The sequence below is a fragment of the Alternaria incomplexa genome (genome assembly GCF_024043165.1).
Source record: "Alternaria incomplexa strain BMP 0042 chromosome Unknown scaffold_1, whole genome shotgun sequence".
In the NCBI taxonomy this organism is placed as follows: domain Eukaryota; kingdom Fungi; phylum Ascomycota; class Dothideomycetes; order Pleosporales; family Pleosporaceae; genus Alternaria; species Alternaria incomplexa.
Window position 1 is genome coordinate 2,417,859 of NW_026249850.1, and position 23,518 is coordinate 2,441,376.

The following is a 23,518-nucleotide window of genomic DNA, read 5'->3' on the forward strand; positions in this document are numbered from 1 at the left end:
AATCTAACTGTCTGCTACGTTGTGGTGTGAAACACCGGGTATCATAATGCCGTATCTCGTGCGCTCGTTCCTCATGTCAAGCCTATGAAAGTGCTACGAGCTCATGCCGGCGGCAGTGAGGAAGGCCGGACTCCAGTATTCGTTCTCCCCGGCTTGTGTGTCGACCCAGACCAGACTGTCTGCCATGAGGTCCTCAACCACAGCATGGGCTCGAGGCCTCTCCCAGTTGAGATTCAGCTGCAACATGGATACTGTGACGTAGCCAAGAACCTGTATGGCTTCGAGTACCGTGCTCTGGTCGGTATTCAACTCCTTGGGTACGCTTCTTATCAAGCTTCTGTGCCCAATCTTCATGATGGAGAAGCAGGATCCGAGCGGAGCGAGCGAGTCCACGGCGCGCTTGATGTCGTCATCGCTGACTTCCATGCTCCCGCCTATGCGCTGGGATTTGGATATGCGGGCTTTGAGATCCGAGACGCTGATGAGCCCGCCGTTCTCTGATCTCGTGGCCCGGCACTCTTCCACAATCAAGACGCCCAGGTTGAAGTAGAAGTCATTCACACTCCCGCCCAGCAGTTGTGCCCAGATGCTCTCCCCGCCGGCGCCACTTGGCTTGCCATCTTTATTGTCCCGGTGGTACGAGGAAGCGAGGAAGTCGATGTTCAGCGCTGAGCACATGCGCGCGAACTCGGCGCGGAAAGCAGGGTTGGCGCGAATGTCCTTGGAGTGGGTGACGGCGAAGTTGTGGAGGAGCGACTGGAAGACGGACAGCTGGGTCGAGAGGGAGTCGGCATTGCGGGTTCGCAGCGTGGCGCCGTGCGACGTGTAGTGGTGGTTCTGCAGGCCGCGCGAGGAGAGCGACGAGAGGCCGGGGGTGCGGCGACGGTCCATGGCGGCGGTTGTGCGCGTGCGTCTTCAGTGCGTCGTCTGTCGGATGGCTCGGACGGATGCTTCTGCAGGTAACATGAAGAGCGTGGGCTTATGTCACCTGCAACTGCTCCCTTGCGTGCGCGCTGGTCTCGGGGAGTGGGTGAGGGTTTCACTGCTGGCAGTGGTCGGGCCGGGCGGGGTAGGGCGATGAGATATCGTCGAGGTTGCACCTTGCCCAGGCAGATGGCGTCTAGACAACAAGATGGCTGCCACGACGGCTTCTTGTCAAGGGACACCCATCAATCAGATGGTTCCCTCGAGCACAAGTGGAGAGTCGGGATGAGATCGCCATCCCGAGCCGAGCCTCGTACTAACTCGATGACGCATGGCGTGTGTTTCGGGGAGATATCGGTCACTCTTTACCGGTACATGGCATCAGATGTCGACAAGCTCCCCCGATAGCTACTCATGCGGCGAAACAATCTTAAGCGCTGGGGCGACGCGTCCGTTCGACCTCTACTCCTTCCTGACCACTTTCAGCGCCTGCGTTCTTCCCTTGGTTGCGTTCATTGCCTGGACCCTGCATCAGAGCTAGGCTGCCGCGCTCACGTGTTTTAATATTTTCGCGTCTTGCCTTTCCTGGAATTAATGATACCCCATTTCTCACCTGCTCGAGTAGAGCTTTGCGAACAACCTATTCTCAAAATTCTCCGACATTCCTGGTTCGAGGAAATCTTCCGCCCTAGGATGGACCCGTCAATAATCAACAACTGCGTACTGCTGCTGAATCTGCCCCCCAAGGCACTTGCCGGCATCGACCTCCTGTCCTTCACTTCATCACCACGTTTTCGAGGAGTCAAAAACATTCCACCAGGCCTGCATTTCGTTTTCACCGCAAGCGACAGCACTTTGTCTGTGAGGCACGGCGCCTGGTTCTACGTCACCCCCGGCGTAGGCTCGCCGCAAGTCTTTGTTAAGAAATGGGACGAGAGCACCGAAGACTTCGTAGCCGAAACCTCGCAGACCGAAGTCCTGAGACACAAGGCGAACCTGGGAAGCATATGGAAAGATGGCCTGACACCTTATCGACAAAGCGTCCAGGAAGGGGACTCTGGTGCTGAAGAAGGCTGGTCTGAGGAATCTACCGACTGGAGCAAGCTTACATCGCAAGTCACACCCACGATGCTATCGAGGATATGTGGCCTGAATCCGGATCACTGGAACTTGACATCCGCATCATCCGCCCCACAAGACCTGGACGAAATACCCGGCCTAGAGAATAGTAACAGCATGCTACATCCGGAGAAGGAGCTACGGTTCCTGCCCATCGACCTGAAAAAGACTTGGAGAGAAGGTGCGACCGGGAGGGAACGCACAGAAGCCGCGCAAGACCGATCCTGGTTTCTGGGAGATCTCATCGACAACCACTGCCAGGCGAGTGATCTACGTGGACGAGAGGACGAAATCTTGGGCGAGCTGCAGTTTACTTTCCTTATGGTCTTGACCCTCAACAACAACTCCTGTCTCGAACAGTGGAAGCGGCTCCTGCGCCTTTTACTCACATGTCGACAAGCCGTCAAACAGCGATCGCGCCTGTTCCTCGATTTCTTGCGATGCCTGCGGATACAGCTTGGCCATTGCGCTAATATAGAAGGCGACTTGTTCGACATGAATGATGTTGGCGGAGGCTTCTTGAAGCCGCTCTTCGGCCAATTCCGCAAAGCTCTCGACGATTTCGACGGAAAGTGGAAAGCTGACTTGGTAGATGAGCTAGAGGATCTGCAAGAATATATGCAGAAAGAGTTCGGATGGGAACCAGAGGGCTCTTATCTAAAGCGCGGTATGCTGGAATTAGAGGATGGTGAAAGAGTAGAGATGGAAGTCAATGGTGCAGACGCTGATGAGGAGCTTGGCGACTACGCTCCTACCGTCGTCGACCTGACCCCAGAACAGCAAAGACTGCTGAACCGGAGCGATGTCGGTCATGCAAAGCCAACGAACGGCGACGTTGATTCAGAGTCAGAAGACGACGTCGATCTAGACGATATGGATACGAGATACTGAAGCCATGAAAAGGCCGTGCATAACCGGTGAAATTGAACCAGTCTGCCCACCCGCTCAGCTCACCGGTTCCGTCTCCGCACACCTGGTCTCGTCACGTCTCGGTTGGTCGAATCAACGAACCTTGCGGCGGCACAGCGGTGCAAAAATAGGTATCTGCAGGAACGGGCAGCCCCTAGTCGCTAGTAGATATCCTGTAACCACGTGCTGATCGCGGTTATCTGCACAGCCTTACACCTAATGTCAAATGCCATCATACTTCTGCGCAATGTCTAGTTCGAGATGTAATGTGATGTAGCCAAGACGACGTGGCAACAACACATGCCGATGCCCGTTATGGTGCGGCGTGTCAGCCAGGCGTTCAGCGCAAGGCTTTGCATAACATGAGAATAGTATAGATTTTGGCCCCCAAGTTCAGGACTGCGTCAAACCGCTTCGGGAAATTACAGCCTTGGCTCGCTATTCCCTGGCACGCTACTCGCACCCTTCATCGCCAACGCCCTTCGCCCCATCACCAATGCGGGCAGCTGAGGCTGAAGCGCCTCCAAGTCCTGCATACAGTCATGCTACGTGTACGAGCTTCGGATCGCTCATTGGCCTCGTCAAGCAGCTAAGAGCCTTACGCGGAGTGAACGGCGAGTGATCATCACGCGAAATGAAGGCTGTGCTTGCGATACCCGGTTTGAGCCCCCCTTGGCCGTGGACCCAAGCGATGGTGGAACGCCTAAAGGCTTCAATAAAAGCCACGTCCAATCTCACATGTTGTGGTAAACGCCGCTGTATAACGCCCAACTCTTTTTGCTGCATTCATACTACCGAAACGCAAAACAGTATTCCACAGGCTTCGACGATATAAACCTTCACAATGGAGAAGCAAAATGGTTAGTAATTGCCCTCCGACTGTTGTGTATGAATTCTACGCGATTCAATGCGACTCAAGAACTATGCCGTTATGAAGCGCATAGTCCTTTGAATGACTACGCCGCCTGGCCTTCAATTTCCCTATCCCAAATACCATGACTATCTTGCTGACAGTCTTAAAGTGCCCATGCAGCAATACCCTCAGTCGCCAGACGCGACCGGTCAACCACCCATCTACCACCAAGATCCCAACGCACAATACCAGCAGCAACCAGCCATGTATACACAACAGCCCCAAGACCACCCCACTGGCTCGCCGGCGCCTCAGCATCCACAAGGCGCATACGTGCAACCTGACCACGCTGGCGCCCAGCCTGGCATGCCTCCCCAACAACAAAGCGGAGCCGTCTACCAGAACGCCACACCAATCGCGAACCTGAACCGTGGACCTGCGCCTACAGATTGCCCTGCATGCGGACAGCGTGCCATGACCAACGTCGCTTTCGAGACGGGAAACTCAACGCACGCCTGGGCTCTCGGTCTTTGCTGCCTCTGCTGCTTGGGATGCATTCCTTATGTGATGAACTCGCTCAAGGATGTCCAGCACAAGTGCGGTCGCTGTGGCGTGCTTCTTGCGACTTGGCACCGTAGCGGAAGCACCGAGGTTCACATCCACTCTTAGATCATGTTTTAATCGTGCTGGGAGTTGAATGCACATAGAGAGGGGAAGGAGGTGCGCGATGGTTTGAGGCGGATGATACCCAGGGGGAGAACAGGGCGTTGAAGCAATCGGGTGCAGGGCGGGTCAACCAGCCCTGATTTTGTCTGTTATCATGAGGAGTTTTGCGCAACAAGTTTCTTTATAGTACCCGCTTTGATAGAATCCGAAGAGAACATGCAGTCTGTACCTGATTTCTCGTTGACCGTGACAACGCGTATTTGAGTGAAGCCAACGATCCGGCGCGCTAACCCGAGAGATACTCGTTCAAGAACAATAGTTCTTGCAAGTTGCACCCAGCAAAAGTAACTTTGCCGTATGGTGCATGATTTAACTGATATGCTGATGGGATGCGATGTGTCGTGAGCAGAATGCTCACCCCATCGAGATGAGTGTATCCCTCCGAAATGCATGCATCTGACGTCACCAACGGTCATCGCGCATCGACGCACATGGGAAACCAGAACATGCAGGCTACGCAACACCATCGGCAGCGCCACACATCGTGAAGAATCGAAAGCAGATCCGGCACCAAAATGCCGCGAAAGCCACTTTCCTGACATCACCGCCACCAGATCAGCCACACAAAAGCCACCGCTAGCGAAACCAAGCTTTGGCTACATGCACCAAGCTTTTGGCAGGTTCCAAGATTCCTTGTGTCAGCCCGCTTAATCGCGTTAAGATCGCCATGCCCTCCACATCACCATGCCGCCAGCCGTCCAGATCGAGAGTAACGGCAGGGTTAGCAACCGGTTTGTGGCTGGTAATTTACCAATGCAGTGGCAGAGATGCGAAAATGATGTCGTTTGACAGAGTGCGTGGCCGTGTGACGCTTTGTAGTGTGGAAATTGGCTTTGGGATATAAGACTCGCATTACAAGCCTTTCTATCGAGTTTCCACAAGGCCTATCCCTCTTCTTTTCTCACCTTGACCGCTCAGTTGGACCGCTAAGTGCAGGTGCTGTTGGCTTTGCTGGCACGCTACGTCGTTTGTTGCGTGACCCCTTCCGGAACAGACAATCACAACAAAGACAACAATACGTCATCAGCACGCGGTATAGATACCTCGAATCCAGCACTTCAACGGATCAACATCGAACCCACTTCCAACAAAATGGGGTTCTTCAACAAGCGCAACACGACGCCCGTCGCCGCAGACACCACAACGGCAACCGGTGCTCACGAGAAGCGCGCCAGGCCTAGACGTGCTTCCAAGGGCGGCTCGTCCTCCTACAACAGCAGGCCTGGCTTCGGATCATGGATCAAGGCTACCTGGCTCGACATCCTTACCATGGCCCTCATGGGCGCTGTCGGTCTCGGTGTATACTTCGCTGATCCAGCCCCAAGCCGCAGCTTCCCCATCATCTTCCAAGATGGAGAGATTGTCTACCCGCAATTCGCTTACCCTATGCGGAACGAAATTGTTCCCATTTGGGCTGCCGCGCTCATGGCGTTCTTCATCCCCTTTGCCGTGTTCCTGATCGTGCAGATCCGCGCTCGCAGCTTCTGGGACCTGAACAATGCTACCATCGGACTTCTCTACGCTTTGATCACCGCGGCTGTTTTCCAGGTCTTCATCAAGTGGCTCATTGGAGGTCTTCGTCCTCACTTCCTTGCCGTCTGCAAGCCTGTCATCCCTGCCAACATCCTTGACACTGTCGGCGCCAACGACAACGGTGTCGAAGCCGGTAGCGCCTATGGCAACGTCGCAAATGGGTACCGTCAGATCATGTTCGACCGTAGCATCTGCACAGGTGACAGGAAAGAGATCAACGACAGTCTTGAGTCTATGCCTTCCGGCCACACCACGGCTGCGTTCGCTGGTTTCGTCTACCTGTACCTGTACCTCAACGCCAAGTTGAAGGTCTTTTCCAACCATCACCCGGCTATGTGGAAGCTCGTCGCTCTCTACGCACCCATTCTTGGAGCTTGCTTGATCGGAGGTGCTCTTACTATCGACGAGTACCACAACTGGGTACGTCTTCACGATTCTCACCTTATACTTTAGAACAACTACTAACAAACCTTTAGTACGATATCCTCGCCGGAGCGGTCATCGGCACTCTGATGGCTTTCAGCGCCTACCGCATGGCCTATGCCTCCGTCTGGGACTTCCGTTTCAACCACATCCCTCTCATGCGCCATGCTCCTTTTGTCTACGGCGCCGGTCCAAGCTCTTTCGATGGCTTCCACGACACCGTCTTCACTCGCAAGGCTGGATGGGGTACAATTGAGGGAACCAGCTGGGGCGGCGCACCCTTCGATGCCGCAGATGGTCCTAGGGGTACCATGATGCCGCATCCTGACGGGCCTGCTCACGGCCACCACGGCAGCGCCTCGAGCCGCGTGCAGAGGAAGCCCGTTGGTGCTGATAGGCATGGTGAGCAGATGGTCTAAGCAGCTTAGACTAACGATCTTCTGGGCTATATCAGCTTGTGAGGATGAGGCTGCACACCTGCCTCATGGTGCGGACGAGATGAAATCGAGAAGGAAGGATGGGTTGTGCATTTACTGGGTAGTCTTCGTCGACGACATCTGACGATCATGATAGCGAGGCGTTATTGAGCACTAGAGATACCATGACATCCAACTTATGAATATAGTCTAATAACATTCTGCATAATTCGAGTTGTTGGCTAGTTGCTGTGCTGTGAAGCTTTGGCCCTCGCGGAATGTCTCGGAATGACCCTCATTCCGAGCCTCTGCGCGCACGCGTCCGTTACACGAACATTGCGCGACGACCTTCTGGGATCGACGCCGACCCACGTACCTTTCTACAGAACATCTATTGCCAAAGGGGTCTCGGAACACCTGAGCGGCCCCGTTATGGTGTCAGACATGAGTCTGCTCTACGTACTAGCCCTGGTGTTTACTGTCCTACAACCCTGTGAGCGTCCTCCCTTTACTCATAGATCCTATGCGACGTCACCCAGATATACTATAGGTGCATGGAAATCGCGTCGACAAATTCGAAGCCGTTGCAACTAACATGCGACTCCAGACCCGATCCTCAAAAACCGCACGCTGCCATCTTGACCCCTCCCGCCCTGGGCAGCGCCAACTACCCGCTTCCTCCTCCGCCTCGTCTCCTCCAGTTCCCACGTCACACACCGCTAGACCTCTGACTTATAGCTTCCGCAGCTTCTTACTCCTTCTCGCCGCTTCAAAAACAAACCTGCGCAGCCGTCACACGCGAAGTGGCTACCACACGATACTACAGCTAGAGCTAGCCTACAGGGACACGGATCACATGCATACGAAGTACATGGGCTTGATGTGAACAGGGAGGCAAGTAGGTTGGCTGAATGAAGTTCATTGCGAAAAGTCTATATACACCGGGACAAAGAATCAAGGTACAAAACCATGCAGGGAACAAACGCAACGCCGTCGAAAATGGAGAAAGAGACCGACCAGGCGCCTAGTGCTGTTGAACACCTGTTACAACTAAAAGGGAAATACAATGGGTTCAGAGCGTTTCGAGCTGTCTCCTCAGCTCTTTTATCAGCTCTTCGCCATCGTGAAGGCTCAGCATCGCGGTTGGTGCGAAGACGCCCACATCTAAGGCGCCATTGCGGATGGTCGCCTCGATATCGATAGCATGCTACATATCTGTTAGTTCCTGCTCGTCTCAATACCGCGTAAAGGCATACTTACCAAATATGCGCCATTGACACGCTCGTCCACCAGTTCAGCAGGTGGTTCCAAGCTGTGCTCCTCCACTTCGGTCACCCTACTGACCGACTGCTCCCATTGTTGAGTCGGTTCGATAGTGATTGAGTCCTTATTCTGGGCCTCTCCCTCCGCCTCTGGAGTATCCGGCAGAGATAGGAAGTTTACGAAAGTGTCAACCTTGACACCTGTCCATTCGCTGATCTCGAAGAGGCTAGCAGAAGCGTTCATGGGCTCACTGATTTCTTGCAGGTCGCGTTGGATATCCTCAGCCATCTCTACCATCTGGCGTTTGAGCGGCTTACCGACACGTAATGGTAGTAGATTGACTGTTGGTACAGCAGCCGAGGCAATGCCATTGATAGGCAGCGAGCGATTGGCCAAGTAGACACCAATGATCACGTCTTCATCTGCAGTGCCCGATGTGTTCGCAGCATGAACCTTTGCGTACGCAGCGAGGAAGATGGACTGCGTTGAAACACCACGTTGGCGCGCAGCTGCCTCCAGGTTGGGCGTTGCGAACAAGGCTGGCTTGAAGAGCTGTGTCCTCGTTTTGGGGCTCTCAGCAGGCTGCATCAAGAGCTTCTGGGCAAAGTCCACGAGATACCGAGTCCAGAAGCTCTTCTTCTTCTCTAATTCCGATGTCCCGTACCCTTTAGCGACCATCTGGGCAAGTGTATTGTCTGGCGGATCGACTTCAGCGCCGTTGCAAATGGCTTGCAGTTTCTGCATCAAAAGAGGTAAGCTGACACCATCGTACAATGCATGGTGGATCTTCAGCTTCAACGCCCAGCCGCTGGAAGTTTGTGAGGCGAAGAGGTAGGCCCAAGGCTGCATGGTCGTTGTAGTCTGGACGCGCTGGCGGATTTCGTCATGTGTGCAGCCAGTGATATCTGTGACAGAGCTCTCCAGATCTTTCAACACGACTGCTACGTAGGGTATCTGATGATCGCCAGTCGTGACGAAGGAGGACCGCAGAATCGGACTTGTCGCAACCAGGGCGTGCCACGAATTGTTGAGGTCGTTGAGACCAATACCTCCATAGATAGCGTATGTGAACTCGGCGTAGAAGTTGCTGCCTTTGTTATTTAGCCACATCGACAGCATGTATAGCTGTCCGGCGGTGACTGGTAGAATTTCTGTGACACTTGCATCGTCGATATGAGCCCGGTCTAGGATGTGTGATCTATCGAGATCTTTGAGAGCCTCCCGGACCACTTCATGAGGATTGGCACTGGTTTCCAGCTGCTGTGTGGTGCGCGAATCCACAAGACTTGCCATCTGTTTAATCGTACCAGCTCGGAGCATCTCACCAACGCCGAGGATGATGCCCTGTTTGCGCAGAAGAGAAGAGACCTTGATCGCGCTGATAGAGTCCAGCCCCATGTGAAATATTGTCATGCCGCTCGTCATCTCATCTTCGGGTGTCTTCGACACAAAGGCCAGAGACTCGCGTATCTTGCGAGCTGTTTCGGTGCTTGGTGGATCCCTAGCGTCTTCGTCGTCAACTACCTCATGGCTGCTTGTCGCACGACTTTGTCTCTGCTTGAAAGCCGGCATACCGCATACTGATGTGCCGTTCGTAGTGACCTCAATTACAGATGTCTCTGGATGTTCCATCAAGTGTCTAAGCACGTCATCCATTCGATCGAGGAGCTGTTTTGAAGCCTCTTCGTCGAATACTTCCTCTTTCACCGCACAACGCCAAACCAAGCTCTTGTCCATTGCCTCCATTTCTACACACACCGGATACTCAACGTCACTATGACCCTCGATGCTGGTGTACAGCCTCTGTCCCTCCTCTTCCTCTGACGCGAAGCCCTTCTGGTAGATGAATAGACTTTCGAACAGTCTTCCATCAACACCTGCTGCCGATAGGGCTTTCCGAAGTGGGTAGTGTTGCCACTGCTTGATGTTTGTGAAGTTGTCTTGCATGTAATGCAACATGTCTCCTCCAGATCCGTGCAGGACTGACCGTATCGCGATCGTGTTCATAGTGGGAAACATTAGTTGAGATCGCTCCTCGTCGTCTCTTCCGGATAGTACAGAGCCGAAGGTGACATCCAGACTGTTGGTGTAGAGAGAAGTAACGAGAGCAAAGACGGTTTGGCCGATAGTCTGTAATGACACATTACGCCTTCTCGCGAACGTCTGGAGCTCATCTAGTACCACTGCGCTGTTTCGTTCGTGGCGATGAACATGGCTGCCAGTTTCGCTAGAGATGTCTGTTCGTCGGGGGAAAGAGCTTGTAATGGCCCCCGAGAGATAATCTTGCCAAAAGCCCGTGGAAGCAGACACGGACGTTGTGACGATGTTGATCAGAGAAGCCTCGTAGCTTGGGCGAGGGGTGAACTCATCTTCGTAAGCTCGTTGCACGTCAGAATGCAGTAATCCAAGAGACCATCCATCGTATAGAGCATGAGCAATGGAGAGAATAAGGTAGCACTGGCCAGATGTCTCCACGAAGCTAAGGTGGAAGCGGGGTGTCGAAAGCGACTTCTGTAGGGAATCATGTCGAAGTTTACGGAAGATTGAGGCAAAGTCGGGCCTGCCCTCTACTTCGATATGCGTCCAGAAGTCATGATGTTGTTTGTGGACGACCTGTACGAAAGAATCATCGAGTTCCGGGTCATCTACCTCTACGAAGCCAGTCCGTAGGATTGGTGACGCAGCGACGACTGTTGTCCAGGCCTCTTGGAGTTTTTTGACGTCTGTATTGGGATCCAGTTCGAGTACATCATGGTTGTAGTATCTTGTGTAGTCTGACGCAATCATCTCAGCCACCATAGCTTCTTGCAAGGGTGTCAAGGGTAAAACTTCCTCAACATCGGTGTTGTTAAACGCATGCTGTTCGAGATGCCTCTTCATTGATCTTTTGTAGGCGTCAAGGTTTGGCTGAAGAGTCGCTTCAGCTGACGTTTCCGTGGGCGAGATGAGTTGTACCATTTTCGCAATGGTCAGCCCGCGCATGATGCCGCTTACGGGAATGGTCACTCCGCGCTTCTTGAGCTTGGATGATAACTTGATGGCGTCAATACTGTCGAGTCCAAGTTCAAAGATGGAGGTGTTTTCGTTGATGCTGGAATATTCAAGACCCGATAGTTGAGCAGTCTCCTCTTTGATCTTGATGGCATCGCTCGTCCATTCAAAATCGCTCGTCTTGTCGCCGTTGCTGATCTTTCCATTTGCGGATAGTATACTGTTTTGCATCGCTCCATCTTCAAAGGTCACCGCAGGAATAGTAGACGGATCTACTAAGACCTGTCGCAATGCTTCTTCGAACCGATCAAGAAGCTCATTCGCCAAACACTCATGTGCGACATGATCTTGACTAACCAATGTCAACTTGAACACATCACCCCTCCGTTGCTCAACCTCGAGAGCCAGTGGGTAGTCAGCAACAGTATCATTGTCTAGGATCTCCCAAGCATCGTTTTTTGCCCATCCGTCACCTCCCTGTGCGATTTGGTACGCGAAGAGATTGTCGAAGAGAGGCTGGCTCGGAGTTCTTTTGCACCACTTCATGATTTTTCTCAGTGGAGTGTGCTGATGAGGATGAGCTCCAACGTTGAAATCGTGCACTCGTTTGATTGCCGATGACCAAGATTCGCCACGCTGAGCGCAATGCTGATAGGGGATGGTGTTGAACATTGGCCCTATGATGCGATCTGCACCTTCAAGATCGATACTGCGTCCAGAGACGACCATTCCAGCCGTTACGGCTCCTTTGACGTGCTCGCAAAGTACGCTGAGCCAGCAAGCTTGGGCAATAGCTTGTGCTGTAACATTAAGTTGGCGTCGCACAGAGTCAAAGCCGGTCAACCCAGGCAGTGTACGTGTAATAACTACAGCTTCTTGAACAGCCTCACCGGAAATGGTGGGTAAATGAAGGGTTTGCTTATCCAGATGGTTCTGCCAGAACTCCTTCGCCCCGTTAGGGATGCTGAGCGGGCCATGAGCAAGCGCAGTATGGAAGGCAGGTGCGTGCAATTGTAGATCCCTATTGTTGTAGACGTCCCAGACGGCCCGGAAGATGAGCTCAATGCTGTTGCCATCGTAGAGTCCATGGAAGATATGAACAGACAGCAGCTTCTGCGTTGGTGTGGTAATGAGATGTATCTCGAAAGGGCGGGTAAAGTCCGGTTGATTCAGCCCTAGCCAGCGTTGTCTTAACAATTCCAAGCTTTTGGCAAGGTGCTGCTCTTTGACTGGAGTGTGTATCATTCCAGTGTAGGCAGGAGCACGGAGAACTACCTGCACGTGACCTTCCTCTGTGTTGACAAAGACCGTACGAAGTATGGAAATTGAAGCGTGCACCTTATTCCATGCGGCGTCAAGTCTGCGTTCATCGATGCTGTCGTCTAGCTTGAAACGGAAAGTGTTGAAATAGAGTCCGTTCTCGCTCTCCAGAGATCTTGCAATCATGCCTTGTTGCAAAGGAGTACATGGCGCGACGACATCGATGACGCTGGATTCGATAGAGAGTGATTGTGCGACAGACCGTTTGTAGCGGTGCTGCACTGCGTGAATAGCTTGTTGTGCTGCGAGTATAGATCCATGAGCCTCATCAGTGGGGCCACCAGCTTCCAGGGCTTTGGCGAGACGTCGAATAGTCGGGCATCGCATTACTACAGATGCAGTAGCACTTGCGAAGCCTGACTGCTTGAGTGTGTGCGATATACCGATGACGGAGATCGAGTCCATGCCCATCTCGAAGAAGCTAGCATCCTTACTGATAGATTGTTCGCTAACACCCAGAGCTTGAGAGAGTACTTGACAAAGCTTCTTCTCATGCTCCGACCAAACTTCGTCTTTCTCGTTTGAAGTGGCTGATATTGCTTGCAGATCGCCAGAGGAAAGTGCGTCGTAAAGCTCCTTGAGCTTTTTGGCATCCGCCTTGTTATTGATGTTCAATGGCATCGTAGAGAGAGGAACGAAGTGCGTGGGAATCATGTATGGAGGTAGTTTCTCATGACAGGCTTCCTTCGCGATCCCCATCGCCTCGACGTCGCCTAGCTGTACCTGAGGTTGTGCCCTGGAGAGTTTGCCACACACAAGGAAGGCAACCAGTTGCTCTTTTTGCTGCTTTGGGTGCTTCAGTACTAGCGTTGCAACATCAGAGATCGCTGAGCTGGACTGCTTGATGACGGAGTTAATCTCGGCTACCTCGAGGCGTTGGCCACGCAATTTGACCTGATCATCTGCTCGCCCAAGGAATTGGAATGTGCCATCATGTAGGATCCTAACGAGATCACCGGTCCGATACACACGCGCACCTAAACGTTCGAGGTGAGGGAAGCGCTCTGCAGTTAGCTCTGGGCGATTGAGGTAGCCTCTGCCAACAAGTTTTCCTGAAACACAGAGTTCGCCTACGCCACCTCGTAGGACAGGTACTTCATCCCCGGGATGAAGAACCAAAGACCCCACATTGTCAAACTGAGGGCCGATATTGGAGGGTCTTCCATTGGCTGGAACGCGCGGGAACATGGTGCATCCTATCGTTGCCTCGGTTGGCCCATAACCGTTGTAGATTACGCCTTTTGGACCCCACACGTCGAGAATTTCTTGTTTCAGGCTTTCGCCACCGGTGATAAAGACGCCCTTACAAAGACTGGGTACGTCATCCGGATGGAGAATCTGGGCAAGACTGGGCGTCAGATCGATATGCGTGATATTGAGATCAGAGATGGTCTTTGCTAGATCTTCAAAGATGAGATCCCGAGGTGCTGAAACGACGCATATGCCGACCGACCAACTCCAGTACTGCTCAAGAACTGAAACATCGAAGTGGAACGACGCGAACTGAAGCCATCGCGACTCTGTATCCCAATGTCCGGTAAACAAGCGCTGGAAAGCAAGAAGCGCCTGCACAGCGTTCTCATGAGTCAGCTCGCAGCCTTTTGGTGTACCTGTAGTACCAGAAGTGTACAAGCAGTAGCTACGATCCTGGGAACTGATCCGGTCGTTGCGCAAAAGCGAAGATCCTGGTAGTGAACGCCAGTCGATCTCATCAAGCTTCAGTACTGGCACACTAACGTTGCCCTCAAACTGATCAGCTTGAGAAGATAGAGATAAAACAGCTTGAGCGCGCGAGTCTTCAACGATAAAAGCCTGGCGTGCAGCAGGCGCACCAGGGTCGATAGCGACATAAGCGCAGCCAGCCTTCAATATTCCCAGCATGGCGAAAGATGCTTCAGGACATTTGTCGAAACACACACCAACCAGACTACCAGGCTGCACACCATGCGCAGTGATAAGGTGAGCAATTCTGTTCCCCTCAGCATCTAGCTCAGCATACGTCCATTGCTCAATAGTACGTGAGCCTTGATCGTTCGCGGAAACGAACTCAAACGCGACGCGCCTCGGGTACTTCGTCGCAGTGCTCTCGACCAGCTCGTGGAGTAACCTAACATCTGATGGCAGTTCGGGATCTTTAGCAGGTGTGATAGAATATAGTTGTTCAGAGAAGTGGGCCTCCATCGCAGTGGTGCTTGACGTATAGCTTTCCATCAGGTGGTCTAGCTGCTCGAGGATCAGAGCGGCCTGCTCCTTTGGTACGATATGAGGCAAGAAAGTAAGGCGGTACTCCAAGTACCCTTCCATTGGTTCCAGTTCGATCGAGATCGGGTACTCAATAGCCGCATTCTCTTCAACAACTCTCCACAAACGGCTAGGTTCTGTACGACTAGGCAGCTTCTGGTAAGCGAAAATTGTGTCGAATAATGCTTCGTTGGGAAAGCCCATAAGTCTCTGGATCTTGTTGAGTGGCGTAAATTGATATTGCTGGATTTGGTTGTTCAACGCCATGATGTTAGTAAGAGTCGCAGCCATGTCTTTTGAAACAGTGCATGCCACGGGTACTGTGTTGATACATGGAAAGACGACATCCTCAGCTCCGTCAAAGGTTCGGCCGGATAAGACGACGCCGCATGTTACCGAGCTTTCTCCAGTGTAAGAACTCAACAATGAAAGCCAACTCGCGATACCTGCAGCTTGCATAGTGATGTTGGCATTTCGACAGCCATCCTCAAGAATATGAAGCGGTTTCGTGGATTGACGAGTGCAAACGGATGGGGAGCTTGGATCATATCTTAAAGGTGTGAGATTGGGAAAGCGACATGGACTTGCAGCCTTCCCAATCTCATTCCATACTGCTTCTCCGTCTTCAGTGCTTGTAGCGCTGAGCTGTATAATGCTACTAATGGTTGTGTCGATAGATGTAGGCGACGATAAACCGCGGCCCTCATATGCAGCAGTAACATCATTTAAGATGGACTGAAGACTTTGGGCATCGAAGAGAGCATGAAACATGGCCAGATCAAGAGCGAAGTGACCCTCTTCTTGGATGATGCGTAATGACCAAGGAGGCAAATGTAAATCTTGCAAGAATGCACGTTGTAATCCTTTGAGCCATTCATCGATCGGGTCGGATGTAGTGCTTGAGGTGGTAGACCATGGCAGATTTGTCGAAGTTGGAGTATACTCAATCATTGCGAAGGCGTGAAGCGGATCTTTGATCTGAGCGAATCCGCTGCGCAATGTACTATGGCGTTCTCTCGTCATATCCCACGCTTTCTTGAGCCTTTCGAGGTCTGTATCCACTTCCAGCTGCATACGAATGTGATTCATATACACAGCTCCTTCTGTCGCGAGGAATTGCGATATCATGCCCTTCTGGAGTGGAGTGCAAGGACGAACGGCTACGACATCCCCATCATAGATGCTATGGTCGCTTAGTACCCCCACCTTGTGCTTGCCTTCGAAAGCACTAAAGTTAATATGCGGAAGTGCAGACGCATCCGATGCCTTCGCCTGGCCAATGAACTCGGCAAGATCGGCGCATGTGGTGTGATTCAGGACATCGGCAGCACTCACGGAGTAACCCTGCTTTCGAAGTGCTGCTGCGATTTGAACTGCGCTGATGCTGTCAAGACCGAGCTGGTAAATGGAGGTTGTCGGGGAGATCTCTTTTTGCGAAGCATCGGACAGTCGCGCAAGAACGTCCCTCACCTCGATTTCACCTTGTGTCCATTGATGATCTGAGCCATGTTGAAACCCATTGGTTAGCAATTCCGTGCCGATGTGGTCTCGGAATATGTTTGTCAACGCTTTCTTGTCAATTTTCCCAGCCATTGATCGCGGAATCTCGTCGACGAAGACAAAGAACTGGGGTACCATGTACGACGGTAGCTGGCTGCTTGCAATCGTTTTGAGCTCGCTCTCTTCGATCTTGCCATGCGTAATCAGAAATGCCACGAGCTGGTCCCTGTCTGTCTCCTGCTTTTTCAAGATCTGTGTAGTGACAAACGCGACATCTGGATGAGCATTCTGGAGGACATGGTTGATCTCTCCGAGCTCTACCCTAAGCCCGCGTATCTTGACCTGATCGTCCGTGCGTCCTACGAATTCGAAACTGCCGTCACTGAGCATCCTCGCCAGGTCTCCGCTCTTATAAAAGCGTTGCCCACCCCAAATGACAAATCGTTCGCTTGTCAGATCGGGATTGCCGAGGTAGCCTCGTGCGAGTTGTGCGCCTCCAATGTATAGTTCGCCAGTGCTCAGCACAGGCAAGATCGATTTACCTCTTGCCGAGAAGATGGCGAAAGATGTGCTTGGGAAGGGTTTGCCGATAATTGAAACACGACCGTTTACTGATACAGGGCTTATTGTCGTACAGAATGCAGCTTCAGTAGGCCCGTACGAGTTGACGCATGAATCGCCCCACTCCTTGACGATAGCGTGTGCCATGGCTTCTCCGATGCAGTACAACCACTTGACGCTCGGTATATCAGATCTTTTGAGAGAAACCGCTACTGAAGGCGTCAGGTCGAGCAAGTTGACCTGCAAAGAGTTGATGACTTTCGGTAGGTCGTTCAACAAGTCACTCTGGTTAGTGGCACAGAGCGTGAACCCATGGGTCCAAGCCAAGAAACAGTCGTAGTAGCACATATCGAAAGTTACAGCCGCATATTGTAGCAGTCGTGAAGAAGGGTTCCAGGGAATACGGAAATCTGAGCTTGCGATGGTTTGGACAGGAGCGCGATGTTCCATGCTGACCGCTTTCGGTACGCCTGTAGAGCCAGAGGTGAACAAACAATAGGCTAGATTTGTGTCCACGAGGCCATCAATGACAGGATTATGATGCGGCACAGATGGTATTGCTTCAGCATTGACAATCCTCGCTTCGATTAGATGATCGGGCAGTGTCGAGGTATCCGAGCAAAGCACAAGCTTTGGCTTCAACTCTTGAAACATAATCCGTCTGCGTGCTTCGGGCAGTCCTGGATATACCGGTGCAAAAGCAGCCCCAGCTTTTATAACTCCTAGAATGCTTGCATAGAAACAAGGGCTCTTCAGCATATGGATGGGGACGATATCATCTGGACCAACCCCTTGCCCAATGAGTGCGTGCGCAACAGAGTTCGCTTTTTCATTTAAAGTCGCGAAAGACCAAACTGTCTTGCTACCATCTGGGAGCAAATATTCCAAGGCGATACGGTCAGGGTGCGTTGCCGCTATGCGTTCGAAACCTGAATGTAGCAAGACCGCGTCGGTTTGGCATTGCTCATAATCCATGTTGGACTCTGCTCGAAGGTGAGCTGGCAGTGGGCTTATGTCGGAAGAACTCATTCCCGGGAACGCAAGCAATGATGAGATGCAGGTGTCAAATGTTTCCATGACCAGCCGAGCTTCCACTTCAGACAACAGTGATGTCTGGTAGTGTAGCGATAACTCTAGAGTATTCCGGACCGGATCTTGAACAAGCTCGCATACGATGGGTAGATCCATGTCACCCAGATCTTGTTCAAGTGTCCAGATAGTAGAGTCCAAAGTTGTTTTCGGCTGCTGGAGTATCACCAAACTGTCAAAAAGACGGCCGCCCTCCCGGAGTACAGTGCTTTGTATGCGACGGAGCGGTGTCAACTGATGAGCTAGCGACTCGATGCTGATAGAATGGGCTAGGCGCATCAAAGCGTCATTAGTTTGCTGAGGATCGAGAATGATGCGGACGGGTAGGGTGTTGAAGCAAGGAGCAACGATGCGATCAAGGTCGTCGCTGGAGATATTGCGTCCATTAACGACGTTTCCGAAGCAAATGTCGTTTTCGCCCGTGTAGAAGTGCAGAAGCTTGGCCCAAGCCGCGTGCACTACCGACAGTAATGACAGCGACATGTCTTGACATGCTGTGCGTATGGTGGAGAGTGGTAGTTGTAGACATTTCGATGAAGATGCAGGGTTTCCTTGGGCTCTTGAATCTTTGCCGGTAAGACTGGGAAAGAGAGCAGGCTCAAACCCGCTCAATAGAGTGGCCCAGTATTTATCGCCCTCTGCATAGTCTTGCTGGAGCATGTACTGCAGATACACATCGTAAGACACCGGTGGCGGGATTTTGATACCGAGATATGTGTCTTGTACTTCTTGAATGAGCGTAGAGATAGCAATGCCGTCGTAGAGCGCATGATGGCAGCCAAAAAGTAGCTTTGTTGATTGTCCGTCTTGTATCAACGCGAGGTGAATTGGAGGGCTTTCGGCTGCTAGGTTTTCAGAAATAACACTGTTTATACGCGGCGGTAGACCGTCCAGGGTGCTGTAGTGATGCCATTTCAAGTCGGTATTGCGTAGCACAACTTGCGTGAAGGCGAATGACGGGTTTTCAGTAGCAACGAAACATGTGCGAAGGATCTCATGTCGCCGTAACATACTCTTCCAGGACTCCTGCAACCGGGAGACATCTCCTTTGACGTCGAAAAGCATTATGTTGCAGTACGCCGAGTGTGAGGACGGCTGGCCACTTGAAAGCATAGCCTCTTGAAGTGGTGTGCATGGTAGGATCTTTGCCACCTGGGATTCGCTTTGATTGTAACGCGCAAGAACACGAGACACTTCTTCCGGGCTCAAGAACTTGTCTAGGCTGACGGTATTATGCCTGGCCGTTTCTCGAGTTGAAGGGCGCGAATGTAGTTGATAGACGGATGCGAGACGAGCGATTGAAGCGTTCTTTAATACTGTAGAGATAGAGAAGTCACCCAAGTTTTGTTTTCGAAGTCCATTGCAGAAGCGTATAGCTGAAACTGAATCTAGCCCCAGGCTGAAGAATAACGACGTCCGTTGTATTCCTTCCGGTGAGGTGTTCAGTGTGGATGAAAGAACCTGGGCCACGGCTTTTTCCCATGGCGAGAAGACCTCAGCCTTTGCATCATCCTGCGTCCATTGCAAGGCGACCTGTTCTTCTTCCGCTAAGTCCCAGAATGTGCGTTGAAGGAGAGCCTTGTCGATCTTGGCTTGCATTGTCATGGGAAGGCGCGAAACGGGAACGAGATGCGAGGGAACCATGTACGAAGGCAGACGACGCCATAGCAGATCAGACAGATCCGATATCACCGATTCAAACTCCAAGGGCGCCAAACATTGGAAAGAGTCAGATGCAGCTCCGTTGGGTACCCAGAACACTACCAGTGTTTGAGTATCGTCGGAACGCGGCAGGAGAAGGGTAACGCAGTCTTGCACTGCCTGATGATCGAGCATCACTGACGTTATCTCACCGAGTTCGACACGCTGACCACGAATCTTGACTTGATCATCCATACGGCCTTTGGAAAGTATGGACCCGTCCGGGAGTAGTATACCTGTATCGCCTGACCGGTATATCCTACCATAGGTAGAGTGGTTGATGATCTTCGCGGCATTCAGCTCCGGTCGGTTCAAATAGCCACGGAAAACCTGGTAACCTCCGAAACAAAGCTCACCCACGGCACCGAGGGGGAGAATTGCCTCGCTCTCGGGATCGAGCACGAGGGCTGAAGTATTATCGAAAGGCATACCGATGTTGTTGATCAGATCATCCGGAGTTACCGCCGCCCGTACAGTGCATATGTTTGTGGTCTCAGAAGGACCGTAGCCTTGGTACAAGCCTTTGCCTGCCCACATTCTTCGAACGTGTTCCGTCAAAGCTTCTCCAGCAGTCACCAGGAATTCGACTTTCGGAACATTCACTGGATCTACCAATGCTGCAACTGTTGGCGTCAAACTTAGATGTGTGACGCCCAGACAGTTGATGGCGGCCTCAAAGTCGTGAAACAAGTCGTCTTTCGTTGCCGTGCATAGGCATATACCAACATGCCATGAGAAGAAGATCTCGAAAACACTGACATCAAATGCTTGCGAGCAAGACTGAAGCAAACATGAACCCGCATGAACGGGGTATATAGTTGAAAGGTATTCCAAGTTACTCATGAGATTATCCTGGGTAACGAGAACTCCCTTGGGCGCTCCAGTGCTGCCGGAAGTGAATACAGCATAGGCGAGATGCTGTCCGCTATATGGCACGTCCAGGTTCTGATCAAATTGTTTCGCAAGTTGAGGGGTATTGAACTCAATTATATCGACGAGAAGATGATTTCGAACGCTTGTTGCAGTTGTTGTGTCGGAAACGCATACCGTTACTTGCGCGTCGTCCAGGATGCTTCTGACTCTGTCGATCGGCGTGTCAGGGACTATCGGTAGATATCCGCAACCAAGCTTGAGCACAGCAAGGATACAGATGTAAAGATCAATGGACTTTTCCATCATTATGCAAACCAATTGATCGTCGCCTACGCCGTGATCGGCGAGGACACGGGCAAATTGGTTAGCGCGTGTGTTGAGCAGACCATAGGTCGCCACCTCTTCGACTTCCACGACACCACGTCTGACGCGAGCAAATTTGAGAGCTGACCTTCGCGGATCCTTCAGAGCCCATTGTTCTATCGCATGGGCAGGACCATGCTCTATAGTTTGCTGTCGAGGCGTGGGATTGGCAATTGACAAGGAAGGCGTGGTGAAGCATCGTTTCATGGCATCGATGCCATGGTTGGCATTCGATAAGAGCAGGTTCACTATCTCGTCGATCTGACGAGAGAGATACTTGATCTGATGCTCCGGTATAGTTGAGGCGTCGTACGTAGCGTGGAAAAATATGTTGTCTTCGCGCGGCTCGAATTCCAGCGTAAGCCTAAATTCCAGATCGTCCGCGCTATCGATGACTCTTGAAGCGAGCGACGAGCTTGAGTCGGAGATGATTGACTGTTGCCATACAAACAGAACGTCGAAGAGTCGTGTCCCAGGTGGGATATTTCCCGCCTTCACTATTTCCCGGAAAGGAAGGGTGCTGTGGCTCAGACATTCTCTATTCAATGCTTGGGTCGTACGCAATAGATCATGAATGTCGAGCGTTTTACTGAGATTTATGCGGAAAGGGACGGTTGCGATGCATGGGCCGATAACATCCTCAACACCAGCGATGGGAATGGTCCGCCCTGAGGTAACGTTTCCAAGAACTATATCGTTTGTGCCGCTATAAAGGCTGAGTATGTACGCAGTAGCCGCCTGGAAATAAACCTGGGGGTTGACAGCCATCTCCTGAGCTCGCTGGAATAGTCTGGATCTGTTGATAGCAGAACGGCCCGAAAAGTGATGTGTCGCCGGATCGCGAACGAGCTTTCCATGGTAATTAGGGAGGGCCACCGGAAGGTAGCCATTGAGAAGACTACTCCAGTAGCTCTTGGGTACTTCTTGATCCTCCGGCCTGAGTTGGGTGAAGTACTGGACTACATCACGAAATTGTGGCCGCGATACTGTTTCCTCTCCATGCAACCGTGTGTCGAGATCGTGGAGCAATAGATCGAATGACCAGCCATCGTACAGTGCATGATGTATGCGGAACAAGAGACGAGGTCGTCCAGATATCGACATAACTTGTACGTGGAAGGGACGAAGAAAGTCTTCATCGGAGCTCATTGAGTAAGACTTCGAAAAGACATCAACTTCCTGAATCTGTGATGGCAGTAATGCTCTCCAAATAATCTGCGAGAACGTTCCTGCGTGCTGCGATGCCGCAACGAAGCCGGTACGCAGGATCTCGCTCTTACTGGCCAAGTAGTCCATGGCGTTTCGGATATCTTCATACGTCCGCGTAACTGATAGCTCAACTTCGATCCAGTTGCAGTAGGCAGTAGGCCTGGATATCGTCTCCGCAAGCATGGCTTCCTGCAATGGAGTACAGGGTATCACGGATGCAATATCATTCTTCCATCGCTTGAGCTGAGGGATCTCTACGGTGCCGGTCATCTTCGCAGAGTGATGCGTCGGATTATGCCGATTAGCGCTTTGCGTAGAACTTCTACATATCGCAACGAGATCGCTCAATGTTCTCGCAGATAGTACTTCCATCGCTCCTAGGACGAATCCTTGTCGACGTAGCGCAGACGCTATGCGAATAGCTCGAAGGGAATCCAGACCAGCAGAGCTAAGGTCGGTATCTGATCCAAGGTCTTGAGAGATGTGACGACCAACGGTTTCCAGGACTGATTGGCTCACATGATCGCCTGGGGATATGGTGGTAGACGTAGACAGTCCAGTAGAGTTAGTCTTGTGAAGATGTGTTTTTGCAAGAGAGTCTTTGTCAATCTTTCCCGACGGTAGCTGCGGCATTGTATCGATGAAGTATACGTGTGATGGAATCATAAATGCCGGAAGCCATTGGTTGCAGGTAGCGAGGACATCTGCGCGGGTGACTTCGCTCGAGTCGGCAGCGCAAAAGGCAACCAGAGACTCTTCGACAATGATTACGGTTGCTGTCCGACAGCTCTGTATCCTCATGATAGCTTGTTCAATTTCGCCGAGCTCAACCCGTTGTCCTCGAAGCTTTACTTGACCAGCAACGACACGACCCAAGCATTCCAAGACGCCGTGGCGGTTGATTCTTGCGCGATCGCCGGTACGATATAAGCGACCATGTTCCGGATGTTCGATGAACGATGCAGAAGTGAGATCTGGGCGATTTAAATATTCTTCGGCAACCTGGGGTCCTCCAATGGCTAGTTCACCAACTTCTCCGGAACTCAGTATCTCGATGTCGGCCGATGGTCGTTCTTCATTCATAGGCGCGATTATGAAAGCCGAAACAGTATCCAAGGGACGACCTATGATGCTAGTTGACGAATGTGTCGAGAACTGTGGCTGCAGCGTGCAGTGGATCGAGGCTTCAGTCGGCCCGTACATGGCCCATAGCATACTTTCCTTCGTTTCGTCGCCACCATACTCATCAATGACGTGTTGGGTGAGCATCTCACCGATGGTAAGTAACAGTTTGAGTCCGGGCACGCTGGACCTGCCTTGAAGAAGGTTGCTCACGACTGTTGGCGTAAGTTCAGCTGCATCGACCTCTAGATTGTTGATGGCTCCTGGAAGGTCATCGAGCATGTGGGCACGTGTGCTGCTCACCAAGGTTCGCCCTCGGAACCAGGGAAAGAATATCTCAAAAATGGAAACATCAAACGTCTTACACTACATTAGTAGAGAA

The 23,518-nt window shown here is 51.9% G+C and overlaps 5 protein-coding genes across 5 annotated transcripts; 3 read left to right on the forward strand and 2 right to left on the reverse strand.

Moving 5' to 3' along the window:
* Positions 1–93: 93 nt before the first annotated feature.
* On the reverse strand, positions 94–891 carry J4E90_000871 (uncharacterized protein; the record flags this gene model as incomplete). Its single annotated transcript, XM_051430464.1, has 1 exon — positions 94–891. The coding sequence occupies one exon, from the start codon at positions 889–891 to the stop codon at positions 94–96; it is 798 nt and encodes a 265-aa protein (XP_051295951.1).
* Positions 892–1,617: 726 nt separating this feature from the next.
* J4E90_000872 (uncharacterized protein) lies at positions 1,618–2,934 on the forward strand (the record flags this gene model as incomplete). Its single annotated transcript, XM_051430465.1, has 1 exon — positions 1,618–2,934. The coding sequence occupies one exon, from the start codon at positions 1,618–1,620 to the stop codon at positions 2,932–2,934; it is 1,317 nt and encodes a 438-aa protein (XP_051295952.1).
* An 862-nt stretch (positions 2,935–3,796) lies between these two features.
* Positions 3,797–4,474, forward strand: J4E90_000873 (uncharacterized protein; the record flags this gene model as incomplete). Its single annotated transcript, XM_051430466.1, has 2 exons — positions 3,797–3,812; positions 3,975–4,474. 2 exons carry the CDS (start codon positions 3,797–3,799, stop codon positions 4,472–4,474), a joined length of 516 nt encoding a protein of 171 aa, XP_051295953.1.
* Positions 4,475–5,623: 1,149 nt separating this feature from the next.
* Positions 5,624–6,906, forward strand: J4E90_000874 (uncharacterized protein; the record flags this gene model as incomplete). The annotated part of the gene is made up of 2 exons (XM_051430467.1): positions 5,624–6,484; positions 6,541–6,906. 2 exons carry the CDS (start codon positions 5,624–5,626, stop codon positions 6,904–6,906), a joined length of 1,227 nt encoding a protein of 408 aa, XP_051295954.1.
* A 1,069-nt stretch (positions 6,907–7,975) lies between these two features.
* NPS2_1 (NRPS) lies at positions 7,976–23,418 on the reverse strand (the record flags this gene model as incomplete). The annotated part of the gene is made up of 2 exons (XM_051430468.1): positions 7,976–8,110; positions 8,164–23,418. 2 exons carry the CDS (start codon positions 23,416–23,418, stop codon positions 7,976–7,978), a joined length of 15,390 nt encoding a protein of 5,129 aa, XP_051295955.1.
* Between the last annotated feature and the right edge of the window lie 100 nt (positions 23,419–23,518).